At 41.6% G+C, this 26,053-nt stretch overlaps 1 protein-coding gene across 1 annotated transcript in view; it reads right to left on the reverse strand.

The window, feature by feature from the left end:
- Positions 1–14,492, reverse strand: part of RRAS2 (RAS related 2) — a 77,097-nt gene extending 62,605 nt beyond the window's left edge. The window contains exon 1 of the mRNA XM_049890482.1: positions 14,083–14,492. Within this exon, the coding sequence (XP_049746439.1) occupies positions 14,083–14,190 (108 nt within the window). The 5' untranslated portion in view covers positions 14,191–14,492. The remainder of the gene's footprint in view (positions 1–14,082) is intronic.
- Positions 14,493–26,053: the final 11,561 nt, after the last annotated feature.

The raw sequence follows: 26,053 nt of genomic DNA on the forward strand, positions 1-26,053 counted from the left end.
TGGTAAGTTAGTTGACAATATTAAGCTACCAATAAACCCAGAATAAATTCTGTGCCTACAAGATGTTAAATTAAACTACGATTTAATGCTATGAAACCAAGAAACCATCACTTTTATTTTATGAAACACTAAAAATAAAACATAATTCATAAGGTATCAAGCAACTCAGTCTAATTATGTCTCCAGTAACACAATTTTAAACTACTTACATTTTGCTGCTTTTATGTGAAAAATACATAAATATTTGTTCTTCTCATAAAAGCATGAGATACATTTTTCTTTGCAAAATAGAAATAAATCAAAGGCTTACCAAGGACATTATTTTAACTAAGTCTCAATCTCAAATACAGAATCAGAGGCTCTCAGTGGCTCTTCCCAAAGTATTTTAAGGTCAAGGTCTTTCAAGAAGATTCAATAACTGTTAACTTCTTATTGTCTACAGGCAGAGCAAATACCTTTTACTCATCACTTTTCAGTAAGGAAGGCACAGTAGAACTAATACCCTCAAGGTGCTTCCATTTTTCCCCACCAAATAAAAGAAGAATGTATGTTCACAAGGCATATAAAGCCTGTTTCAATTTAATGACACCAATTTCATTTGAAAAAGGAAACTTTAAAAAATTAAAAAACAATACTGCTTTAAGAAAGACTTTGCTCCCACCCCTCCCTCACCTTTAAAGTAAGTGGCCAATTTCTTTTCCTAAGGGAGTTAAGCAGACTACTTCATTTCAAAACTTAGGATAGACCCGTGACATCTCGGCAATACAGATGAATTAAAACCCCATCCCAGCAGCCTGTTATCCCTTTGCCTTCTAATGGTAGTATAAGAAAGGAAAGCAACATTCACGCTGTAATCAACAAAAGTGTCCCCGCTACACTCCTGAAACCTCCCCACCCCAAAAGAGACAGATGAATGCACAAAGGATAAAACGTGTAAGAATCAGTTTTAAGTCAAGAAACCCTGGCTAGAACTTCTCTTCTAACAAAAGTAGTCATCCTCTATAAGAAAATGATCTTCCTTGAGTGCCCAGAATTATCATCGAGGAATTGCCAGCAGGACCATTTCTCCTGCTACCACAAAGAGGAAAACTCCAGTAGGAGAGGCATCTTGTTTTTCAAAGCTAAGAATCCATTTGTAAATTACTCTGAAAATGTAAAGCAGTAGGGTGCAATATAAAAAATAAGACTATAGTATAGGCTTTCAAATTCACAAACAAAAGTGAACAGTTATTTTAAGTGACTTCTAGTTGCAGGAAGAGACTTCAAGACATAGCAATGGAACAATGATTCAGGAATCTAAACTCACAACCTCCACACATGGATCAATTAATTATTGACACAAATGAGTCTTGCAATCTCTTCTGGGATCTCTCCTTAGGTAAGAAAGGCAAAGAAAAGACACTCAGTACAAGACAAACTCTGGGTAAAATGCAATGTCTGAGTCGGGTCCAGCCTAACAGGTTGTAAGACTGACTAAAATTCAGAACATTAAGGAATCAACTAACCTTTACATAGCTCAAAATCTGACAAACTGGTAAATAAAAATAACGTTAGGATGCTAAAAGAATAGAAGTTGAGAAATTTCTCTCTTTAAATTTCGTAAAACATGAATGGTCTCTACTCAGAGTTGCCAGATTAAGCCAATCAACCCAAAAATTCAATGATCATTCCATTACTTCCTAAAATCAACTCGCAACTGATAAAGAAGTTCCCCCAATTCAAAATGGAATCAACATTCATCACCTAAATACTACACAGAAAACTGAGGAGGGACGTGTAGGGATGGGGCAGGGGTAAAAGAACATTATATGTCAAGGAAAAATGAATACATTATAAATTTCGTCCGTAACAATCAGCTAAAAGCAGCGACTAAAACCAGGTAAAACTTAGTGCTTGCTCTGTAGATGGCACTGTGTTGAATGATTCGTATGCATTATTTTATTTACTGCCAAAACCCTAAGGGGACTATTATTCCCCTTTTTTATACGGGAAAACTGAGGCTTGGAGAATCTTAGAAATTTAACCAATGACATACATCTAGTTAAAAAACCAAACCAAACCAAACCCACTGCCATCGAGTCAATTCCGACTCATAGCAACCCTACAGGACAGAGTAGAACTGCCCAATAGTTTCTAAGGAGCGCCTGGCGGATTCGAACAGCCGACCTCTTGGTTAGCAGCCGTAGCACTTAACCACTACGCCACCAGGGTTTCTGCATCTAGTTAAGTGAGCAAGAAAGGCCCACTAATCCTAAAACTTCAAACGTGCAGAGATTTGTTCACCCAAGTCCAACATTTTACAGAAAAGAAAGTAAAGCCCTGAAGACATTACAGGATGTGCCCAGAGTCACCTGGATAGTGAGATCTAGAACCCTGATATCCAGTGCTCTCTCCACTCCACTTTGTACAATGGTAATATCATTTCCTAACTACAGTTTACTCATCATTTAGGTATACTATTTACCATCAGGACTTAAAAGGTTTTCTAAGAAACTATACATATGAATGGATAAACAAAATGTGGTACGTGCATATAATGCAATACTACTCAGCCAGTAAGAGAAATAAAGTCTTGATACATGCTACAGTGTGGACAGAACTTGAAAACATTATGCTGAGCGAAAAAAGCAAATCACAAAAGAACAAATATTACATGACCTCGCTTATGTAAAAAGACAAGGAAAGGCAAATGTACAGAAACTAAAGTTTACTAGTATCTACCAGGGGCAGGAGGGAAGAGGAAAAGTGGGGTTAACGGTGATGGAAAAATCACATTGATTAAGGGTAGACTTGCACAGCCGACTGTCGCAATTGCTGTCAATAAGTTGTAAACCTGTAAAAAGTTGAATTGGCAAAAGTTGCGTGATATACATACAATTACCACACACAAAAAAAAGAGTAGCTGCTGAGGCTGTTTACGTACAATCAAACACCTCATGGGATTTGGTTCCTTGGTTTGGAGGTTTATGGTTATGGTTTCATGGGACATCCCAAATAACGTGTTTAGTGCTTCCGTTCTACCTTCTGGTTCATTGTGTAGTGCCTGGCGTCTTAAAAGCCTGTAAGTGGCCACTCAAGTCACAAAAATTGATCTCTATTCACTAGGAGCAACAGGAGAAGAAACAGGAGTAGGAGGAGGATATAGAATATGTGGCTGACTGCCTCCATGAACAAATGCCTCCTTCGCCATGAGACCAGAAGAATTAGACAGTGTCTGGCTACCATTATCAAACATTTTGATCAAAGATTCCAAAGAAGAATCCTGATCAAAAGGGTGAAAATTCAGAACAGAACTTCAAATTCTCATGGACTCTAGACTTCGGAAGCCATGGGGAATAGATAAACCCCTGAAAACTGCCGCTCTGAGATAATCTTTAAACCTTAACCCAAAAATATCCCTTTGAAGTCATCTTAAAACCAAACAATAGTTTAGCTTAACTAGTTTAAAAAAAAAAAAACAAAAACTGTCTGCCTGGAGCATTATGGTCTTTTAAGATATACGGGATCAAACTGACATCCGCAACTCGAAAGATTAGATACGAACCTTAGGGGGCAGTGAATTTATGTTCGTGAGGGAGTTACAACTCAGAAAAGGAAGGTAAAAACGGTTAGACAACTCGAAGAATGTAATCAATGTCACTAAATTTTACGAGTAGAAGCTGTTGAACTGGTATATGTCTTGCTGTGCAAACTCTCAACAAAAACAACAAAATAAATAAAATTTAGGAAAAAAACTATAAGCAGCAAAACTAAGGAGATCACAAGATACATATAAAGTATCCCTGCATAGTACAAACACTTAAGTGCTCATCTATTAACAGAAATGTGTTTGGCACCCAGAAGGTGCCCCGGGAGAAAGGCTGAGCAGTCTACTTCTGAAAGATTACAGCCATTGCAAACCCTACTGAGGGCAGCTCTACTCTAAAACACTTGGGGACACCCAAGTTGGAGGCGACTCATAGGCAACAAGTTTAGTTTTGATTTATGTTGTTTCTCTTGTTGTTAGGTGTTTCCAGGTCAGTTCCAACTCATTAAGACACTATGTACAATAGAACGAAACAATGCCTGACCCTGTCCAATCCTCACAGTCAATGCTATGTTGGAGCCCACTGTTGCAGTCACTCTGCCAATCCATATCACTGAGGGTCTCCTTTTTTGATGACCTTCTACTTTATCAAGCATGATGTCCTTCTCCAGGGACTGGTGCCCCTGATAACATGTCCAAAGTACTTAAGACAGTCTCATCATCCTCACTCCTGAGGTGCATTCTGGCTGTACCTGTTCCAAGACAGATTTGTTCACTCTTCTGATAATCTATGGTACATTCGATATTCTTTGCCAGCACCATAATTCAAAGGTATCAATTCTTCTCTGGTCTTCCTTATTCGTTGTCCAGTTTCTGCATGCATGTGAGGCAACTGAAAATACCACAGTTTGGGTTAGGTGCACCTTAGTCCTCAAGGTGACATTTTTGCATTTTAACACTTTAAAGAAGTCTCTTGGCGCAGACCTGCACAATGCCAAGACGTCCTTTGATTTCTTGACTGCTACTTCCATGGGCATTGATTATGGATCCAAGTAAAATGAAATCCTTGACAAATTCAATCTTTTCTCCATTTATCATGATGTGCCCTATTGGTCCAGTTGTGAGGATTTTTGTTTTATGTTGAGGTGTAATCCATACTGAAGGCTATAGTCTTTGGTCTTCATCAACAAGTGCTTCAAATCCTCCTCACTTTCAGCAATCAAGGCTGTGTCATCTGTGTAACACAGGTTGTTAGTAAGTCTTCCTATAATCCTGATGCCCAGTTCGTCACAGAGTCCAGCTTAATAAATCTTCCTCCAATCCTAATGCCTCATTCTTCTTCACAGTGTCCAGCTTCTAGGATTATTTGCTCAGCATACTGATTGAGTAAGTATGGTGAAAGGATACAATCTTGACACACATATTTCCTGATGTAGTATCTCCTTGTTCAGTTTCAACTGCCTGTTAATCTTTGTACAGTTTCCACATGAGCACAATTAAGTGTTCTGGAATTCCCATTCTTCCCAATCTTATCCATAATTTGTTACAATCCACACAGTTGAATGCATTTGCACAATCAATAAAACACAAATAAACATCTTTCTGGTATTCTCCGCTTTCAGCCAGTACCCATATGACATCAACAACCATATCCCTCGTTTCACATCCTTTTCTGAATCCAACTAGAATTTCTGGCAGTTCCCTGTCAATGTACTGCCACGACAGTTTTTTAACTATCTTCAGCAAAACTTTACTTGCATGTGATATTAATGATATTGTTCAATAACTTCCACATTCTGCTGGATCATCTTTCTTCAGAATGGGCACAAATATGAATTTCTTCTAATCCGTTGGCCAGGTAGCTGTCTTTCAAATTTCTTGGCATAGAAGAGTGAGTGCTTCCAGCATTGCATCTGTTTGTTCAAAAATCTCAATTGGTATTCTGTCAATTTTGGAGCCCTGTCTTTCACCAACGCCTTCAATGCAGGCTGGACTTCTTCCTTCAGTACCATCGGTTCTTCATCATATGCTATCTCCTCCTGAAATAGTTTAACGCTGACCAATTCTTTTTGGTAAAGTGATGCTGTGTATTCCTTTCCATCTTCCCTTGATGCTTCCTGTGTCATTCAATATCTTGCCCAAAGAATCTCTCAATATTGCAACTCATGGCTTGAATTTTTTCTTCAGTTCTTTCATGTATATTCTTAATACGTTTTTATCACTAACATGTATTTCATAGTCCTTTATATTAATTTTTAAATAGGAAAAGAAAAAAAAATTAAACCTATTGCCATCGAATTGATTCCAACTCATAGCAACCCTATATTACAGAGTACAACTGCCCTCATAGTGTTTCCAAGGCTATAAATCCTTACAGAAGCAGACTGCCACATCTTTCTCCCACGGAGCAGCTAGTGGGTTCAAAACGCCAACTTTTAGGTTAGCAGCCATTCATTTAACCACTGTACCACCAGGACTACTCCAAAGAGGAAAAGGTACCCCAATTAAGTAATTATTACCTTCCTAAATTTTCAGCTCCTTATATGCATTGTTGTTGTTACGTGGCGTCATCGGTTCCGACTTATAGCGACCCTATGGACAACAGAATGAAACACTGCCATCCTGCGCCATCCTCCCAATTGTTGCTACACTTGAGCCCACTGTTGCAGCCACTAGGGTCTTCCTCTTTTTTGCTGACCCTCTACATTACCAAGGGTGATGTCCTTCTCCAGGGACTGATCCTTCCTGACAACATGACCAAACTATGTGAGATGCAGTCTGGCCATCCTTGCTTCCAAGGAGCATTCTGGCTGTACTTCTTCCAAGACAGATTTGTTTCTTCTTTTCGTAGTCCATTGAAGAATATTCAATATTCTTCACCAACACCACAATTCAAAGGCATCAATTCTTCTTCCATCTTCATTATTCATTGTCCAGCTTTCACATGCATATGATGCGATTGAATATCCATGACCTGGGTCAGATGCACCTTAGTCTTCAAGGTGACATCTTACTTTTCAACACTTTAAAGAGGTCCTTCGCAGCAGATCTGCTCAATGCAAGGCATCATTTGAATTCTTCACTGCTGCTTCTATGGATGTTGATTGTGGATCCAAGTAAGAGGAAATCCTTGACAACTTCAATCTTTTCTCCATTTATCATGATGTGCCCTATTGGTCCAGTTGTGAGGATTTTTGTTTTATGTTGAGGTGTAATCCATGCTGAAGGCTGCGGTCTTTCATTTTCATCACTAAGTGCTTCAAGTCCTCTTCAGTTTCAGCAAGCAAGGTTTTGTCATTTGCATAATGCAGGTTGTTAATAAGTCTTCCTCCAATCCTAATGCCCCATTCTTCTTCATAGAGTCCAGTTTCTCGGGTTATTTGCTCACCATACAGATTGAATAGGTATGGTAAAAGCATACAACCTTGACGCACGCTTTTCCTGACTTTAAACCACTCAGTATCCCCTCGTTCTGTCCAAACAACTGCCTCTTGATCTACGTACAGGTTCCTCATGAACACAATTAAGTGTTCTGGAATTTCCATTCTTCCCAATGCTACCTATAATTTGTTATGATCCACACAGTCAAATGCCTTTGCCTAGTCAATAAAACACAGGTAAACATCCTTCTGGTATTCTCTCCTTTCAGCCAGGATCCATGTGACATTGGCAATGATGTCCCTGGTTCCACATCCTCTTCTGAATCCAGCCTGAATTTCTGGCAGTTCCCTGATGATATACTGCTGCAGCCGTGCTTAAATGATCTTCAGCAAAATTTTGCTTGCATGTGATATTAATAATTTTTTTTTTTTTAATTTCCACATTCAGATGGATCACCTTTCTCAGGAATAGGCATAAATATGGATCTCTTCCAGTCAGCTGGCCAGGTAGCTGTCTTCCAAATTTCTTGGCATAGACAAGTGAGCACCTCCTGTGTTGTATCCATTTGTTGAAACATCTCAACTGCTATTCCATCAATTCCCAGAGCCTTGTTTTTCACCACTGCCTTCAGTGTAGCTTGTATTTCTTCCTTCAGTACCATCAGTTCCTGATTATATGTTACTTCCTGAAATGGCTGAACACTGACCAACTCTTTTTGGTATAGTGACTACTAAGGCCAAAGATGAAGAAACTGAAGATTTTTACCAACTTCTGCAGTCTGAAATTGATCGAACATGCAATCAGGATGCATTGATAATGGAATGTGAACGCTGGAAACAAAGAAAAAGGATCAGTAGTTGGAAAATATGGCCTTGGTGGCGGAAATGATGCTGGAGATTGCAGGACAGAATTTTGCAAGACCAGCAACTTCTTCATTGCAAATACCTTTTTTCAACAACATAAGCAGTGACTATACACATGGACCTCACCAGATGGAGTACACAGGAATCAAATCGACTACATCTGTGGAAAGAGACGATGGAAAAGCTCAATATCATCAGTCAGAATAAGGCCAGGGACCCACTGCACATCAGACCATCAACTACTCGTACGCAAGTTCAAGCTGAAACTGAAGAAAATTAGAACAAGTCCATGAGAGCAAAAGTACAGCCTTGATCATATCCCACCTGAATTTAGAGACCATCTCAAGAATAGATTTGATGCGTTGAACACGAATGACGGAAGACCAGACACGTTGTGCAAGGACATCACATATGAAGAAAGCAAGGTATCATTAAAGACATGAGAGAAAGCAAAGACCTAAATAGATGGCAGAAGAGACTCTGAAACGTCCTCTTGAACGTCAAGTAGCTAAAGCAAAAGGAAAAAATGATGAAGTAAAAGAGCTGAACAGAAGATTTCAAAGGGCAGCTCGAGAAGGCAAAGTAGAGAAGGCAAAGTATTATGATGACACGTGCAAAGACCTGGAGATAGAAAACCAAAAGGGAAGAACACACTCAGCATTTCTTCAGCTGAGAGAACTGAAAAAAAAAAAAAAAAACTCAAGCCTCAAGTTGCAATACACAAAAGGGGAAAATAAAAATATGCATAGGTAACAACTAAATCTAAGGTCAAAGAAAGTCAGTGCGAGAGGTAACCTTGTTTTTAAGTTCTACATTCCCAAATTTGTTGTTTACATTTTTTAGGTCAAGATTCATAATAGAAAAATACGTACGGAAACTGCAAAAATTCTGTTATTAAAGGAGTCTTAAAAGCAGCCAACTTCAGTAAAGATTACAGTCTTAGAAACCCTATGAAACAGTTCTACTCTGTTCTACAGGGTATCTACGAGTCAGAATACACTGGAGGGCAATGGGTTTGGCTTGGTTTTAATTTCCTACAAAGAGAACCAACTTCCACTTGCTAAGGTGATTAGCCTTCTGCTGCCTCTTCTTCCTGCACTTACTACTGTTAGACAATCACAGCAAAATCAGTTTTCTAGGAGTCAGACAATAGTGGTTGTCATGGATTCAATTATGACCCCCCAAAAAATGTGTGTACCAATTTGGCTGAGCCATGATTCCCAGTATTGTGTGGTTATCCTCAATTTTGTGATTATAATATTAGGTTAAAGAGTATTAGGGTGGAACTGTAACACCACCCTGACCCAGGTCACATCCCTGATACAATGTAAAGGGAGTTTCCTTGGGGTGTGGCCTGCACCACCTTTTATCTCTCAAGAGATAAAAGAAAAGGGAAATGAGGAGAAAGGGGGACCTTATACCAGCAAGAGAGCAGTGCCAAGAACAGAGTGCGTCCTTTGGACCCAGGGTCCCTGTGTGGAGAACTCAGTCCGGGCGAAGATCAATGAGGAGGCTGACAGAAAGTGTTCCCCTGCAGCCAACGGCCCGAATCTGGACTTTTAGCCTACTTTACTGTGAAGAAATAAATTTGTTAAAGCCATCTACTTGTATTTCTGTTATAGCAGCACTAGATAACTAAGACATAAATTGGTACTAAGAAAGCAGGGTGCTGCTCTAACAGATAACGAAAATGTGGGAGCAGTTTGAAACTGTGAATGGATAGAGGAGCAGCAGCGGCAGAGGACCAGCAGCAGCAGAGGACCTACGGCAGCAGAGAACCACCGGCAGCAGCAGAACTAGGGACCACTGCCAGAGAGCGCTAGAGCTGGCCCATGAAGGGAGAGAGCTGAGTACCTGTGCGCAAGAGGCTTCCTAGCAGAGTGGGGTGCCTCCGGGCACTTATCGGTGGAGCTACAGAGCTTTGGAACATTTGCCCCAGCAGGACAGATGAGGGCATGAGGCCCAAAGAGCTGAGAGGCCAAAAAAAACAGGAAGCAGAAGCTGAAGAGACAAAAAACTCAAGAATCCGAGCTCAATCAGCCTCAAAAAATATGGCCAGGACCTCTGGGATTTCAAAGGGTGGAACTATGGCCTCTGGTGTTTCTAAGGGTGAAGGTGCCACCCAGATGGACTAGGAGAATGGTGCACCTAAAGCTGAGGGAGTAGAGTTGCTGTCCCAGTGGGCCTGAAGGCGGAGCTGAAGCCTAGGGCTGAGAAGCCTCCACTCAGAATCTGGAGAGTGTGGTCAATGCCTAGAATCTGGAGGGCAGGGCCATTGTGTAAATTGTCTCAGAGAGAAGAAGATTATTTTGAGGGCTAATGTAATGTGTTCTGCTGACTTGCTTGGTGCCTATTATCCTTGCTTTTCCTCCAGTTTTTCCCATTTGTAATGGAAATGTCTAGCTTGTGCCTGTTCTGCCATTGCACCTTTGGAAGCAGATAACTCATATGCTAGATTTCACAGACGAAGTGGAATTTTTGGATTTTGGACTTAGAGTTAAGACTTTTGCTATGATATGATGTGATGAATGTGTTTTGTATGTTGCAAGAATGTGATGGGGGGGGCCGAAGGGTGGAATGTCATGGATTGAATTATGTTCCCCCAAACACGTGTCTATCAGTTTGGCTGGGCTGTGATTCCCAGTATCCTGTGGTTGTCCTCCATTTTGTGATTATAATTTTAGGTTAAAGAGGATTAGGGTGGGATTGTAACACCACCCTTACCCAGGTCACATCCCTGATCCAATGTTAAGGGAGTTTCCCTGGGGCGTGGCCTGTACCACCTTTTATCTCTAAAGAGATAAAAGGAAAGGGAAAGGAGCAGAGGAGGGGGCCTCATACCACCAAGAGAGCAGTGCTGGGAGCTGAGCACGTCCTTTGGACCCGGGGTCTGAGCGGAGAAGCTCCTAACCTGATAGAAGATTGATAAAAAGGCTGACAGAGAGAGAAAGCCTTTCCCTGGAGCTGACACCCGAAATTTGTACTTTTAGCCTACTTTACTGTGAAGAAATAAATTTTTCTTTGTTAAAGCCATTACATTTCTATTATAGCAGAACTAAGACAGTGGCTCTAGTAAATACAGTAGCTCTACTCGACGGAAGTGGGTTCTAGTAAATACAGATGATAAACAAGTCACCTTAGCTCCGTCATCTAAGATTGACCAACAACATCGTATGTAGCCTTACTATGCACTAGACATTGTTCTAAGCCCTTGACATATGTTAACTAATTTTATTTTCACAATGACTGTATGTGGTACTTTGTATTTCCTCAGTTTACAGATGGGAAAACCTGAGGTACAGAGAGGTTAAATAATTTGCCTAAGTGTACACTAAGGAGCCCTGGTGGTGCAATGGTTAAGCGCTCAGCTGCTATCAGAAAGGTTTGCAGTTCAAACCTACCCAGCGGCTCCACAGAAGAAACCTGACGATCTGCTCCAGTAAAAGATCACAGCCAAGAAAACCCTACGGGGCAGTCCTACTCTGTCGCACAGAGTCGCCGTGGGTCAAAAACAACTTCATGGCACCTAACAACAAGATTATACATGCAGCAAGTGGGAGAGCTGGACTCCATCCAGGTGGTCTGGCTCCTGCCTCTCCAGAAAGTGTCAACTTCAAAGCCCACGTTCCTCACCTTTACTGGCCCCCAAGCTGCCTGTCTATCACACTCCCTACCCCTAGCCTGCCTCCTCTCTCCAAGCTAAGACCAGACTCTCCCATTCTTACAAATGACATATCTACTCTCCTCACCACTAAGCATACATGGTACTCCTATTAACTCTTCCCAAACTGACTTCTCCCTGATTCTGAATTCCCATCGCTTATGTGTGTTACGGTACTACATACATATACTATTGATACAACAGCTACCACTAACTGAGCACTTACTATGTGCAAGACACAATGCTAAGAACTTTCCCATAATTTAAAGGGTTATAAAGAATGTATAATCAGACCCATTTTACTGATGAGAAAATTAAGGCTCAGAGAGGCTGAATATCTTGGTGACGTTCTCACAGCCAGTAAATAACAGAGCAAAATACAGAGCTCAAGTCTGTGACTAATCGTTCACTCTCCTTCCCTATGTATATATCCATGTCCTTATCAGGCATACATGTCCCTTTTACTTCTTTTATACCATCTAGAGCACCTAGATAAACCCTGGTGGTGTAGTGGTTAAGAGCTACCGCTGCTAACCAAAAGGTCGGCAGTTCAAATTCACCAGGTGCTCCTTGGAAATCCTACGGGCAGTTCTATTCTGTTCTTATACGGTCGCAATGAGTAGGAATCAACTCAACTGCAATGGGTTTCTTTTTTTTGGCACCGAGGTACAGCACTATTCATAAAGCAGGGATTATCTCAACAAATTCCAGAAAATCGTTAGGAAAACAGCAATGACCATTAGTTTCGTGATTTCTAATACTATTTTCCAGAACAGAAAGTTCTGATATCTTAATTAAAATAATCAGGTTGCATATTTAAATACATTCAGATAATACCTCCCCAAAAAAGTTAATATTTGTGGTTCAAATCTTTTAGATAACCCTATTTATCAATGCTGGAGCCCAGGATTATTCATTCTCCCACTCCTCCCTCACAACGCTAACCATCAGACTATAGTCTCCAGAGAAAAGGTTAGCTATAAATTGTTTTGCTTTGCTATCTGTTACTTAAAGCCTCTTTGGGTCCTAGGGAAACATGACAGCATCCCTGATTCCACAGCCTACTCAACTTAAACCAATCTCGCCTCTTAGTGTGATTTTTTTTAACCCACTAATGAGCCTACCGTAAATGCTCGTTGCATAAACATTCTCTTTTCCTGGATACAAAGGTTTTAAGCAGCAGTTTTTAATCCCTTGGAATATTACAGCAGCAATTTTTATTTATTTTTTTAAATCATTGCTCTTTTAGTCAATGTGAAAGGTTAACAGTCATTTATGCTACAGTACACTGTATTTTAACGTCACTATAAACGTCGCTAGGAGTCGGAATCGACTCGACGGCACTGGGCACTGGTATAAACGTGAAATGAAATAAGATATTCAAGTACCCCCAACTGATGACAAAGGGGTGAAGCAGAAACCAGAAATAAAATAAGTATTTCACCAAAGCCTCTTAACAGTAAGAATATATTTCTCACCGGTTTTAACTGGCTACCTTCGTTCTCTATCAGAATATGCCACACCTACTAGATGGACAAAAGCAGAAAGATACCTGGGTTACTCTTTTTAAAAATCCCAAAGAGATCACTTAACCTTTTTAACCTAGATGAAATTCTAAGAAAGGAGAATTCCACCTCCCTTTTCTTTTTTTTTTTTACCACAGAAACCCTGGTGGCATAGTGGTTAAGAGCTATGGCTGCTAACCAAAAGGTTGGCAGCTGGAATCCATCAGGCGCTCCTTGGAAACTCTATGGGGCAGCTCTACCCTGTCCTATAGGGTCGCTATGAGACGCAAGCAATCGACTCAACAGCAACGGGTTGGTTGGTTGGTTTTCTTTACCACAACCTTTGACTTCTGGCCTGTAGCAAGAGAGGGTTGGGGGTGGGGGAAAGGATGGTTAGAGCACAGAATGCACGACTCAGTCACCCCTTAACCTGACCCAGCCCAAACTTCACCTTGGCACAGGGAGAAGCAGGAAGGCATCAGGCATTCCTAGGAAGTGGTCTCACGCCTATCGGAGAACATTTTTAACTTCCTCGAAGCCACCATTTCCCTGGGGTATTATCATACACTACCCCCCGAACATATTACCTAAGAGATAACTTAAAAGCACACACACACAAAGAAAAACACACTGTTTGAACTGGGCAGCTCCGGGGCAGCTAGCGCGGTGAAACTCAGAGACCACGCAGAGCGGTGGCCAAGTTGCCACCGCGATCCCAAGCACGGCGCCGGAGGCAGCCCGGTAGCGGCTGGAAAACCAGCGCTGGGTTCCAGCCTCACGGCCAACGCGAGGGCGCTCGGAGCAGGAAGCCGGGCTCAGCGGCGCTGCCTCTACCGGAGGGCTCCGGCCCGCGCCGGAGCGATAAGGTGGATCGGCGCTTCCCAGCCGGCCAGCTCCGCCCTCCCGGCCACATTCCTGAGAAGCCCGACTCCCGGAACGTCGACCCCGTCGCCCGCCGGGCGGGCAGGAGCACGGCGCCGCGGCCGCAGGGCAGAAGGGCAGAGCCGGCCCTGCGCCCGCCCCCGGCCCGGCCCCGGCCCCCACGCGGCGCCTCCGGGGCGGTGTTGCGGCGTCCGCCCCGCCACAGGTAGCGCGAGCCCCCGCCCGCCGCCGCCCCGGCGCCCCCGGCAGGCCCGCTTCAGGCACCTGGATAAACTGGATGGTGAGCGCCGACTTGCCCACGCCGCCCCCGCCGACCACGACGAGCCGGTACTTCTCCTGGCCGGAGCCGTCCCGCCAGCTGGCCGCAGCCATGGGGACGCCGCCGAGCCCTGCCCGGCCGCACCAAGCCGCCGTTCGCCTTAGGCCCGGCTCCGGGGACGTGTGCGGCCGGCGGGCTGCGAGCGAGCGGCCGGGCGGGGGTCCCCGGCGCCGGGAACTGCTGGGAGGGTCGGTCCGCACGGCAGCTCGGCACCCGGGGCTGGCCCGGTTCCGCCTGAGACGCGGAGAAGCGGGGCGTCCACAGAGGCCAGAGGAGGCAGCGGCGAGGGGCGCGCTTCTCTACTCGTCTTCTCAGCGCCTGCCGAACGCAGCCTCCAGCGCCGCTACAAATGGCCGTCTGGGGGCCGTGCTGATATGCTGAGGTGCTGCATATGCATGAGGGGGCGGGGCCGGGGCGGGGCCGCAGTGGCCTGAGGCTGAGATTTGGGAGTTGACGAGGCTTCTGACCCCCACGGATGTGCCTCTTTTATCCCTGGGCTGTATGTACGTAAGAGCGTGGGTGCGGGTAAGAATGGCTGCGGGAAGAAGACAGTAAAACAATGTGTGGCCATAATGGTATATGTCAGGGATTGTGCAGATAAAAAGTACAGTATGTGATGGCGTATGGGTGAGAAATAGAGCTGTTGTCATCTTAACTTGTAGGAGAGTAACTGTCGTGTTTAAAGAGTACAGACGGTGACCATGGTTGTGTGAAAAAACCGTACGTGACAGTGATTGAGAATTAGAGCTGTGTTACAGTGATTGTGTGTGTGAGGAATGTGACAGTAGAATAAGGAATAAGCATGGAATGAGGAATAAGTCATAAGCATGTGTGGACAAGAGTGAATGTGATGGATATTGTATGTGTCAGGAGACTGTCTTAGGGACTGTATTTATGTGCGAGAAATATGTGGTAACTGTATATGAAGAGTGAGTGTGAGTGTGAGAGATGGGTTTGAACTTACTGAACATACTACGCATACCAGGCACTGTGCTCAATGCTAGAAATGTATTAGTGAACAGAATAATGTCTCTGACCTCGGGTAACTTAGAGTCCAGTGGTGGGCATAGTCGGGACAACAGGCAAATTACAAAGTATAATGACAAAAGTTATAACTTCATAAGCACACATTGCATGTGTGCCCGTAGTAGATGTTCTCAACCTGGAGTTGGATGATCAGAGAAGACCTCTAAAAGACCTGAAGATAAATGATATAAATAGGTGAATAATTGGAAGAAAAGTATTCCAGGGAGAAGAAACAGCATATGCAAAGAAACACCATTGTGCCACATGGTTTCAATGTGTTAGGGGAGATTGCATGATCGTAATCATGAATGAAAAAATGATTATGTATATGACCGCACAGATACTCTGGACATGTCACCAGGAGGGACCAGTCCCTGGAGAAGGACATTATGCTTCAGGGTCAATGAAAAAGAAGAAAACCCTCGTGAGCTAGATTGACACAGTGACAACAACAATGAGCTCAAATATAGGAACAATTTTGAGGATGGTGCAGAACCTGGCAGTGTTTCACTCTATTGTACAAAGGGTCACTATGAGTCTGAATTGATGCCACAGAACCTAACAACAACAACAATGTACATGACAGTTTAACCAAATGTAACAGGACTCAGCTCTAGGTAGAGGTGGCATAGGATAGTAGTTAAAGGCATGGGCTCAGGGGCCAGATTCAATGGATTCAAATACAACTAATGGAGTGTGATGGTGGGAAGTTGCCTTTCTGCCTGAGTTTCCTCTTCATTAAAGTAAGAGTAATAAGACTACCTACCTTATGGAGTTTTTAATAAGAATGAAATGAGTTACTGCATGTAAAGCATATAAAACATCCTTGACATATAGTAAGCATTTATGGTGGTTTTAAGACATGAATGCAAGATATTGGATACCATAGTGATTTTAGTGACTCACTCATCACCAGGCTAGTGCAGCAGAAGAGATGCTACATAACTTTGGAGGCTAAGTCAGAAGACATCATGCAACTTCCACATGTTCCCTAAGGATAGTTGCTGGGAGAAACAAAATAAAAGGCAGTTTGACTACCCTGAGACTGCCATGCTGGAGAGCCACATGTAGGTATGCCAATGGAAAGTCTAGATGAGGTCTCAGCAGACGACTACTATCAACTACCAGCAGTGTGACTGAGCCATCTTGGACACCCAGCCCAGCTGAGCCCTTGGATGACTGCAGCCCCAGCAGGCATGAGACTGTAACTGTATGAGAGGCCCCAAGCAAGAACTGCCAGCTGAACACTTCTTGATTCCTGACCCACCGAATAACGAGCAAAATAAAATAGTAAAACGGTTATTTTTAAAAATTTTAGAAATAATTTCAATGTATAAAGTATAAAGAATACCCATATACACTTTATCCAATTTTTCGCACATTGTGAACATTTTACCCCATTTGCTTTATCATTCTCTCCTCTGTCTCTCTCTCTAGGTATATATATATAAGATATATAGATATAGATATATAGAATCCAGTCTAGGGTCAGGCATTGCATTTAGTTGTCAAATCTCTTCAGCTTCTAGTAATATGGTACAAAATGGTTCGTTTATATATACATATATATAAAACAACCCCCAAAAAAACCTATCGTCTTCGTGTCGATTCTGACTCACACTGACCCTATAGGACAGAGTAGAACTCCCTTTCCAAGGAGCACATAGTGGATTCAAACTGCCAGTGTTTTGGTTAGCAGCCATAGCTCTTAACCATTATGCCACCAGGGTTTCATGTATTTTATATGTATATAAATATAATTTATAATGAGCTATTCAACTGTAAGTTACATACAACATGATCCTTTACCCCTAAATACTTCAGTGTGCATTTCCTAAGAACAGGGATACTCTCCCCCGTATCTACAGTACACTTATCAACTTCAGTCAATTTAACATTGATAGGCATATTTTTATCTAATTTACTATTTGTATTCCAATTTTGTCAGTTGACCTGATAATATATTTTAGAGCATTTTCCCCTTCAGTACAGGATCCAGTCTAGAGTCGGGCCTTGCATTTAGGTGTCAAATCTCTTCAGCTTCTTTTAATAGGTTGGTTAAGCAACTGTTTTGGATATTGTTATGCAGCAGTAGTAGCTAAAACAGCCTTCAATGTCATATCATCAATGCAAAAAGAGGGAGGAGAAAAATGAGAGAGAAAAGAAAGGAAGCCCATGACGAGGAAGGACTGTGAACGGGCCAGACATGCTTCCCACAGACGCCTTTCAGTGAATGCGTAGCCCTGAAATCTCCTATAATCTTTTACATCCAAGATGGCTAAAGAATTCTGCTCAGGCCCCTTCTCGTCTAAAGTGCAACCCAAATCTTTCTCCCCTTTCAAAAAGACACAGAAACCAGAAAACATTATCAAATTCTAAGAATATCCAAAAGAAAGTTATTCCTGAACAAAAATACATAACTATACAAGCCACAACCATTTGGGCTGGGGGAAATCAAGTATCAGTGCTAAAACAATTGGAATGAATTCCTTTGTTTTCTGTTATTCTGCATCTGACGGAGGAATGCTCAGGGGCTTCTTAACTTCATGATAACCTGACGAACAAAAAACCAAACCAAACCTGTTGCCATGGAGTCTATTCAAACTCACAGCGACCCTATAGGACAAAGTAGGATTGTCCCGTAGGGTTTCCAAAGAGTGGCTGGTGGATTCGAACTGCCAACCCTTTGGTTAGCAGCCAAGCTCTTAACCACTGCACTAACCAGGGCTAGTAAAAGAAAAAGAGGAGGAGGCAGTGATAAATAGTACAAGCTGGTGAGCCCATAGTCCCTGAGTGGTGCAAAAGATTAAGAACTAGGTTATTAGCTGAAAGGTTGGTGGTTCAAACCCACTCAGAGGCGCCTCAGAAGACCTGGCTCTCTGCTTCTGAAAGATCACAGCCTTGAAAACCCTGTGGAACAGTACTATTCTGTACACATGGAGTTGCCAGGAGTTGGAATAAATTTGATGGCTACTAACAACAATAACAACGGATGGCCCATATGTGCCATATGACTGGAGTTTTCAGAGTAAAGGAGAAACCTGTTTGCTGAACTGCTTCTCTGCCTGGGTCTTCACTGAGGTTTCCTTTCCTTCTTACTCTTCACTGGCTTCAGTGATAGCGCTTTCCCTGGGCTGGAAGTAGGACCTGTCATGTGCCCTGAGCCATCTTTCCAGCCTTGGAGGAGGAAAAAATTAACAAACATGGGGAAAAATAATCTGCTGCTCCCCTAAGCTGGGAACTCAGGGCAGAAACAGCTCCTTTGCCTAGGTACAGACATAAGCAGTGCACAGACTTTGAATGCTTTTTACCCCTGCATAGACATGTGTGGGCCCGTTTCAACAGCCTAGGCCCTCATTCGCACAGTACAACAGGGTATATACCTGAAGTCTAACTTCAAGTGTTTCAGCTATGTGGTGAAGACGGAGGTTAGTGACATTTGACACCACTCTGCCTATTAAGCAGGGTCCTCACCTACCCCCATCAGGAGCCTGAGGACCAGTGGCTTCACCCATGCCACCTAGCCACCCTCGACAGGGGTCCAAGGATAAGTGATGCCTCCCAGTCCTGACAGTCAACAGCATTGGGTGCTCATAGTCCAGCTGCAAAACCCACCCACCTTACACACTCTAGGGAACAGGGACATGCTTTCCACACAGACATTCAGGGGTGGTTGTCGGTCCTCTGCCTTGCTCAACACATGACTCTCTACTGCAGCACAAGACACTCTTCTGTGCCTACACCAATCACCTCTGCTTGTCTAAGACTGTAGGTGAGATCCTGCACCACACACATGGTGACCGACTACCTGGATACCTGAGCTGAATCCATACAAGAAAAGTGAATGGACTCCTGAGCTCATAAAAAAAAAAAAAAACACCTAGTAACAACTCTAACCACCTAGTGACAGGATGTTAGAGCTTCAAATGTGCCAATAATCAAACTAGCTCATGTGAGCAGCCAATTTGGGCATATCAAAACAAGAAGCTAGGACATAGTAAACAAACCTAAAATAAATAAATACAATAACTCATTGATGGCTCAAGAAATCTTCCAGATGAAGAGAAATTCCTGGAACTACCAGAGGTAGAATACAAAAGATTGATATACAGAACTCTTCAAGAGATCAGGAAGGAGATCAGGCAAAAGGCAGAACAAGCCAGGGAATGCACAGACATAGCATTAGAGGAACTTAAAAAGACTAGAGAACAGCATAATGACAAATTGAATAGGCTTCAAGAATTCATAGAGAGACAGCAAACAAATTCAGAAGGTTAACAATAAAATTTCAGAATTAGACAACTCAGTAGAAGGAGGAGCAGAATTAAGGAAATTGAAATCAGAATCAGTGAGATTGAAGATAAAGCACTTGACACCAACATATTTAAGGAAAAATCAAATACAAGAATTTTAAAATGAAGAAACCTTAAGAATTATGTGGGACTCTATCAAAAAGAAATAACCTATGAGAGATTGGAGTACAAGAACAGGGGAGGATAACAGATAATACAGAGAGAATTGTTAAAATCTGTTGGCGGAAAACTTCCCTGATATCATAAAAAATGAGAAGATATCCATCCAAGATGCTCATTGACCCCCACACAGGGTAGATCCCAAGAGAAAGTCACCAAGACAATTTATAATCAAACTTGCCAAAACCAAAGATAAAGGGAAAATTTAAAGTGTGGCTAACGATAAACGAAAAGTCATCTACAAAGGAGAGTCAATAAAACTAAGCTCACACTACTCAGCAGAAACTATGCAGGCAAGAAGGCAATGGGATGAAATATAAAGCTCTGAAGGAAAAAATTGCCAGCCAAGAATTATATATCCAGCAAAACTGTCTCTCAAATATGAAGGAAAAATTAGGATATTTCCAGATAAACAGAAGTTTGGAGAATTTGCAAAAACCAAACCAAAATTACAAGAAATACTAAAGGGAATCCTCTGGTTATAAAATGAATAACATCAGATAACAACCCAAAACTAGAACACAGAACAGAGCAACCAGATATCAACCCAGACAGGGAAATCACAAAAATAAATCAAAGCTAAAATGTTCAAAACCGGAAAACAGAGACATCATTATGTAAAAGATGACAACATTAAAACAAAAAAGAGGGACTAAAAAATGTAGTCATGTATCTTTCATATGGAGAGGAAGTCAAGGCAATATAAAGACATAAAAGTTTGCTTTAAACTTAGAATAGGGGTAAATATTAAGGTAATGAAAGGGAAACTAACAATCCTACACATCAAAATAAAGAAACAACAAAAACATAAAGACTCATCAAATACAAAAGCAACAACAATGAAAAAGAGGAAAAGACAATATATGAAGAAAAACTATTCAGCACAGAAAATTAAGTGGAAAAAAGAAACTGTCAATAACACACACAAAAAAAGACATCAAAATGACAGCACTAAACTCATACCTATCAATAATTACATTGAATATAAATGAACTAAATGCACCAATAAAGAGACAGAGAGTGGCAGAATGGATAAAAAACACGATCTATCTATATGCTGCCTATAAGAGACACACCTTACACTTAAAGACACAAACAAACTAAAATGTAAAGGATGGAAAAATATATATCAAACAAACAAAAATCAAAAAGGAGGAGTGGCAATATTAATTTCTGACAAAATAGACTTTTAAGTAAAATATACCACAAAAGATAAGGAAGGACACTATATAACAATTAAAGGTTGAATATACCAGGAGGACATAACCATAATAAATATTTATACACCCAATTACAGGGCTCCAAAATACATAAACCAAATTCTAACAGCATTGAAAAGAGAGATAGACAGCTCCACAATAATAGTAGGAGACTTCAACACAACACTTTTGGTGAAGGACAGAATATCCAAAAGGAAGCTCAATAAAGACCACGGAAGATCTAAGTGCCACAATCAACCAACCTGACCTCACAGGCATATAGAGAACATTCCACTCAACGGCAGCCAAGTATACTTTCTTTTCCAACGCGCCTGGAACATTCTCCAGAATAGACCACATATTAGGTCATAAAGCAAGCCTTAACAGCATCCAAAACATGGAAATATTACAAAGCATCATTTCTGACTATAAAGCCATAAAAGTAGAAATCAATGACAGAAGAAGCAAGGGAAAAAATCGAACACATGGAAACTGAATAACACCTTGCTCAAAAACTACTGGGTTATAGAAGAAATCATGGACAGAATAAAGAAATTCATAGAATCAAATGAGAATGAAAACACTTCCTACCAGAACCTTTAGGACATAGCAAAAGCAGTGCTCAGGGGTCAATTTATAGCAATAAATGCACACATCCAAAAAGAAGACAGGGACAAAATCAAAACATTAACCCTACAACTCAAAGAAATAGAAAGAGAGCAGCAAAAGAAGCCCTTGGCCACTAGAAGAAAGCAAATAATAAAAATTAGAACAGAATTAAATGAAATAGAGAACAGAAGAACAATTGAAAGAGTTAACAAGACCAAAAGTTATTTCTTTGAAAAGATCAACAAAATCGATAAACCATTGGCCAAATTAACAAAAGAAAAACAGAAGAGGCAAATAACCCAAATAAGAAAAGAGATGGGTAATATCATAACACCCCCAAATGAAATTAAAAGAATCATAAGAGTACTATGAAAAATTATGCTGTAACAAATTTGAAAACCTAGAGGAAATGGAAAAATTTCTAGAAACACACTACCTACCTAAACAAACACAAACAGAGGTAGAACAACTAAATAAACCTATAACAAAAGAAGAAATTGAAAACGTAATTAAAAAACTCACAACAAAAAAAGCCCTGGCCCTGTTGGCTTCACTGGAGAATTCTATCAAACTTTCAGAGAAGAGTTAACACCACTACTACTAAAGGTATTTCAGAGCATAGAAAAGGATGTAGCTTGGGAATGACTGACCTCACCCCAGCTCTAAGGGTTGACCTCCACTGGCCACAGTAGTTAGTTGCAGGATGGATATATGACCTAAGTCAGGCCAATCAGGAATAGATTCCATTGCAGGATCAAAACCACAATGAAATAGCACTTCACAACAACTGGGATTGCTACAATAAAAAAGATAAGCAAAACAAGTCTTGGTGAAGATGCAGAGAAATACGATGCTGATGGGAATGTAAAATGGTGCAGCCACTTTGGAAAATTGCTTGGTAGTTCCTCAAAATGTTAAACATATAGTTGACACATGACCCAACAATTCTACCCCTAGCTATATTCCCAAAAGAAATGAAAATGTACATCCACACAAAAACTTGTACACAAATGTTCATAGCTTGTTGCTATTGTTGTTAGGTGCTGTCGAGTCAGTTCTGACTCATAGCAACGTTGTGTGCCACAGAACGAAACACTGCCCGGTCCTGTGTCATCCTTACAATCATTATGCTTGAGCCCATTGTGGCAGCCACCGTGTCAATCCATCTCTTTGAGAGTCTTCCTCTTTTCCACTGACCCTGTACTTGACCAAGCACGATGTCCTTCTCCAGGGACTGATTACTCCTGACAACATGTACAAAGTATGTAAGATGCAGTCTCACCATCCTTGCTTCTAAGGAGCGTTCTGATTGTATTTCTTCCAAGAAATATTTGTTCATTCTTTTGGCAGTCCGTGGTATATTCAATATTCTTTGCCAACGCTGCAATTCAAAGGCATCAATTCTTTTTCAGTGTTCCTTATTCATTGTCCAGCTTTCACATGCATATGATGTAATTGAAAATACCATGGCTTGGGTCAGGTGCACCTTATTCTTCCAGGTGACATCTTTGCTTTTTAACACTTTAAAGAGGTCCTTTGCAGCAGATTTGACCAATGCAATCCATCATTTGATTTCTTGACTGCCGCTTCCATGGCTGTTGATTGTAGATCCAAGTAAAATGAAATCCTTGACAACTTCAATCTTTTCTCTGTTTATCATGATGTGGCTTGTTGGTCCAGTTGTGAGGATTTTTGTTTTCTTTATGTTGAGGTGTAATCCATACTGAAGGCTGTGGCCTTTGGTCTTCATTAGTAAGTGTTTCAAGTCCTCTTCCCTTTCAGCTAGCAAGCTTGTGTCCTCTGCATAATGCAGATTGTTAATGAGTCTTCCTTCAATCCCGATGCCCCATTCTTCTTATAGTCCAGCTTCTCAGATTATTTGCTCAGCATACTGACTGAATAGGTATGATGAAAGGATACAGCCCTGACATACACCTTTCCTGACTTTAAACCAATCAGTATCCCCTTGTTCTGTCCAAACAACTGCCTCTTGATCTATGTAAAGGTTCCTCATGAGCACAATTAAGTGTTATGGAATTCCCATTCTTCACAAGCCTGATCCATAATTTGTTATACACAGTCGAATGCCTTTGCATAGTCAATAAAACACAGGTAAACACCCTTCTGGTATTCTCTGTTTTCAGCCAGGATCCATCTGACATCAGCAATCATGTCCCTGGTTCCATGTCCTCTTCTGAATCCGGCCTGAATTTCTGGCAGTTCCCTATTGATAGGCTGCTGCAGCCGCTTTTGAATGATCTTCAGCAAAATTTTGCTTGCATGTGATATTAATGATATTGTTTGATAATTTCTGCATTCTGTTGGATCACCTTTCTTGGGAATAGCCATAAATATGGATTTCTTCTAGTCATTTGGCCAGGTAGCTATCTTCCAAATTTCTTGGCATAGATGAGTGAGCACTTCCAGGGCTGCATCCATTTCTTGAAACATCTCAGTTGATATTCCGTCAATTCCCAAAGCCTTGTTTTTCGCCAATGCCTTCAGTGCAGATTGGACTTCTTCCTTCAGTACCATCAGTTCCTGACCATATGCTACCTCTTAAAATGGTTGAACATTGGCTAATTCGTTTCAGTATAATCACTCTGTGTATTCCTTCCACCTTCTTTTGGTGCTTCCTGTGTTTTTGTATTTTCCCTACAGAATCCTTCAATATGGGAATTTGAGGCTTAAAAATTTTCTTCAGTTCTTTCAGCTTGAGAAATGCTGAGCGTGTTCTTCCCTTTTGGTTTTCTATCTCCAGCTCTTTGCACATGTCGTTATAATACTTTATCTTCTCAAGCCGCTCTTTGAAATCTTCCATTCAGTTCTTTTACATCATCATTTCTTTTGCTTTAGCTGCTTGACGTTGAGAGCAAGTTTCAGAGTCTCTTCTGACATCCATCTTGGTCTTTTCTTTCCTTCTTGTCTTTTCAATGACCCTTTGCTTTCTTCATGTATGATGTCCTTGATGTCATTCCACAACTCAACTGGGCTTTGGTCATTAGTGTTCAATGCGTCAAATCTCTTCTTGAGATGGTCTCTAAATTCAGGTGGGATATACTAAAGGCCATATTTTGGCTTTCGTGGACTTGCTCTGATTTTCTTTAGTTTCAACTTGAACTTGCATATGAACAATTGATTGTCTGTTCCACAGTCAGCCCGTGGCCTTGTTCTGACTGATGATATTGAGCTTTTCCATTGTCTCTTTCCACAGATGTAGCTGGCTTGATTACTGTGTATTCCTCATAATACCAAGACAGGCTGATACTGTCAGTCAAGAAGAGAGCTGTTCAATGTCTTGTTTTGACTTAAATTGGTTGGTTATCTGGTTAAAGTATTGTCAAGAGATTTCAACTGGCAGATCCAGGGCCAGATTTGGCCAGCAGATATGTTTTGGCCCACAATTCAGTTTTTTAAAAACTTTGAATTAGTTGCCAACATTTAAAAATAGAATATTTCACATAAAATCTGGATTTCTAACTCTTCTTGAAAAAATTAATTGGAACATCTAGCAACACTTGGCTGGCATTACCGTATGGCAAGAATTGGCTAGAGGTAAGTACTGGTTGTGCTTTAGAAAAGATACGGATGCTTCGGTTCACCAGAGTCCCCAGCACTCTTCTGTATCACACTCCACCCATTTGACTTTGTCACTTGCTTGGCCCTGTGGACTTTAAGAGTGTGCAAGCCCTACTCCTAATTCCAATATTCTTCAGCCAGGATGCCCATCTGAATCACCTGGAGAGTCTTTGAAAATGAAGAACCTGGGCTCCACCCCAAACCTGCTAAATGAGAATCTCTAAGGTTGAAGAACTAGAATTTGTTTGTTTTTGTTGTTGTTTTACAAAAGTGACTCTGACACCACCAAGATTAAAAACTACTGGAAAAGATGGGCTCGTCCATGTCCATTCTTTATTTCAGGACAAACAATGACCTTCTTATCTGGAATGCTGGTTACTCATTATTATGGATTGAATTGTGTCCTCCCAAAATACGTGTTGTACATCCTAACCTCTATGTCAGTGGTTATAATCCCATTTGGGAATGGCTGTCTTTGTTATGTTAATAAGGCAGGATTAGTGTAGGGTACATTTTGAGTCAATCTCTTTTGACGTATAGTTTAAACAAGCAAGCAAGCAGAGGACAGATTGGGCAAGATAGATGCCAAGACACATGGAGACCTCTGAGGCACCAGGAAACGGAAGTTAAAGAGACAACGACCTTCCTCCAGAGCTGACAGAGAGAGAGAGAAAGCCTTTCCGTAGAGCCAACCCATCAACACAAGCCAGTGCCGTCGAATCTGAATTCAGACTTCAAGTCTCCTAAACTGTGAGAGAATAAATTTCTCTGTGTTAAAGCCACCCACTTGTGGTATTTCTGTTATGGCGGCACTAGATAGCTAAGACACCCATCATCTCTAAAAATCACTATTGCCCAAATGGCATCCCTGGCTCTTCCTAAGAAAAGGATCTGGGGGCGGGCTGAGGAGGGAGGCCTAAAACCAAGATTCCCCTGATCTCATCTAGAGCGGAGTCGGACAGAGCCCAGGCCTGGTAATTAAAGAGGTGCAGGTCCCCAGACAGGAGAACATGCAATCCTTATCATGGATG

Source organism: Elephas maximus, chromosome 7 (assembly GCF_024166365.1).
Source record: "Elephas maximus indicus isolate mEleMax1 chromosome 7, mEleMax1 primary haplotype, whole genome shotgun sequence".
NCBI classification, from domain to species: Eukaryota; Metazoa; Chordata; class Mammalia; order Proboscidea; family Elephantidae; genus Elephas; species Elephas maximus.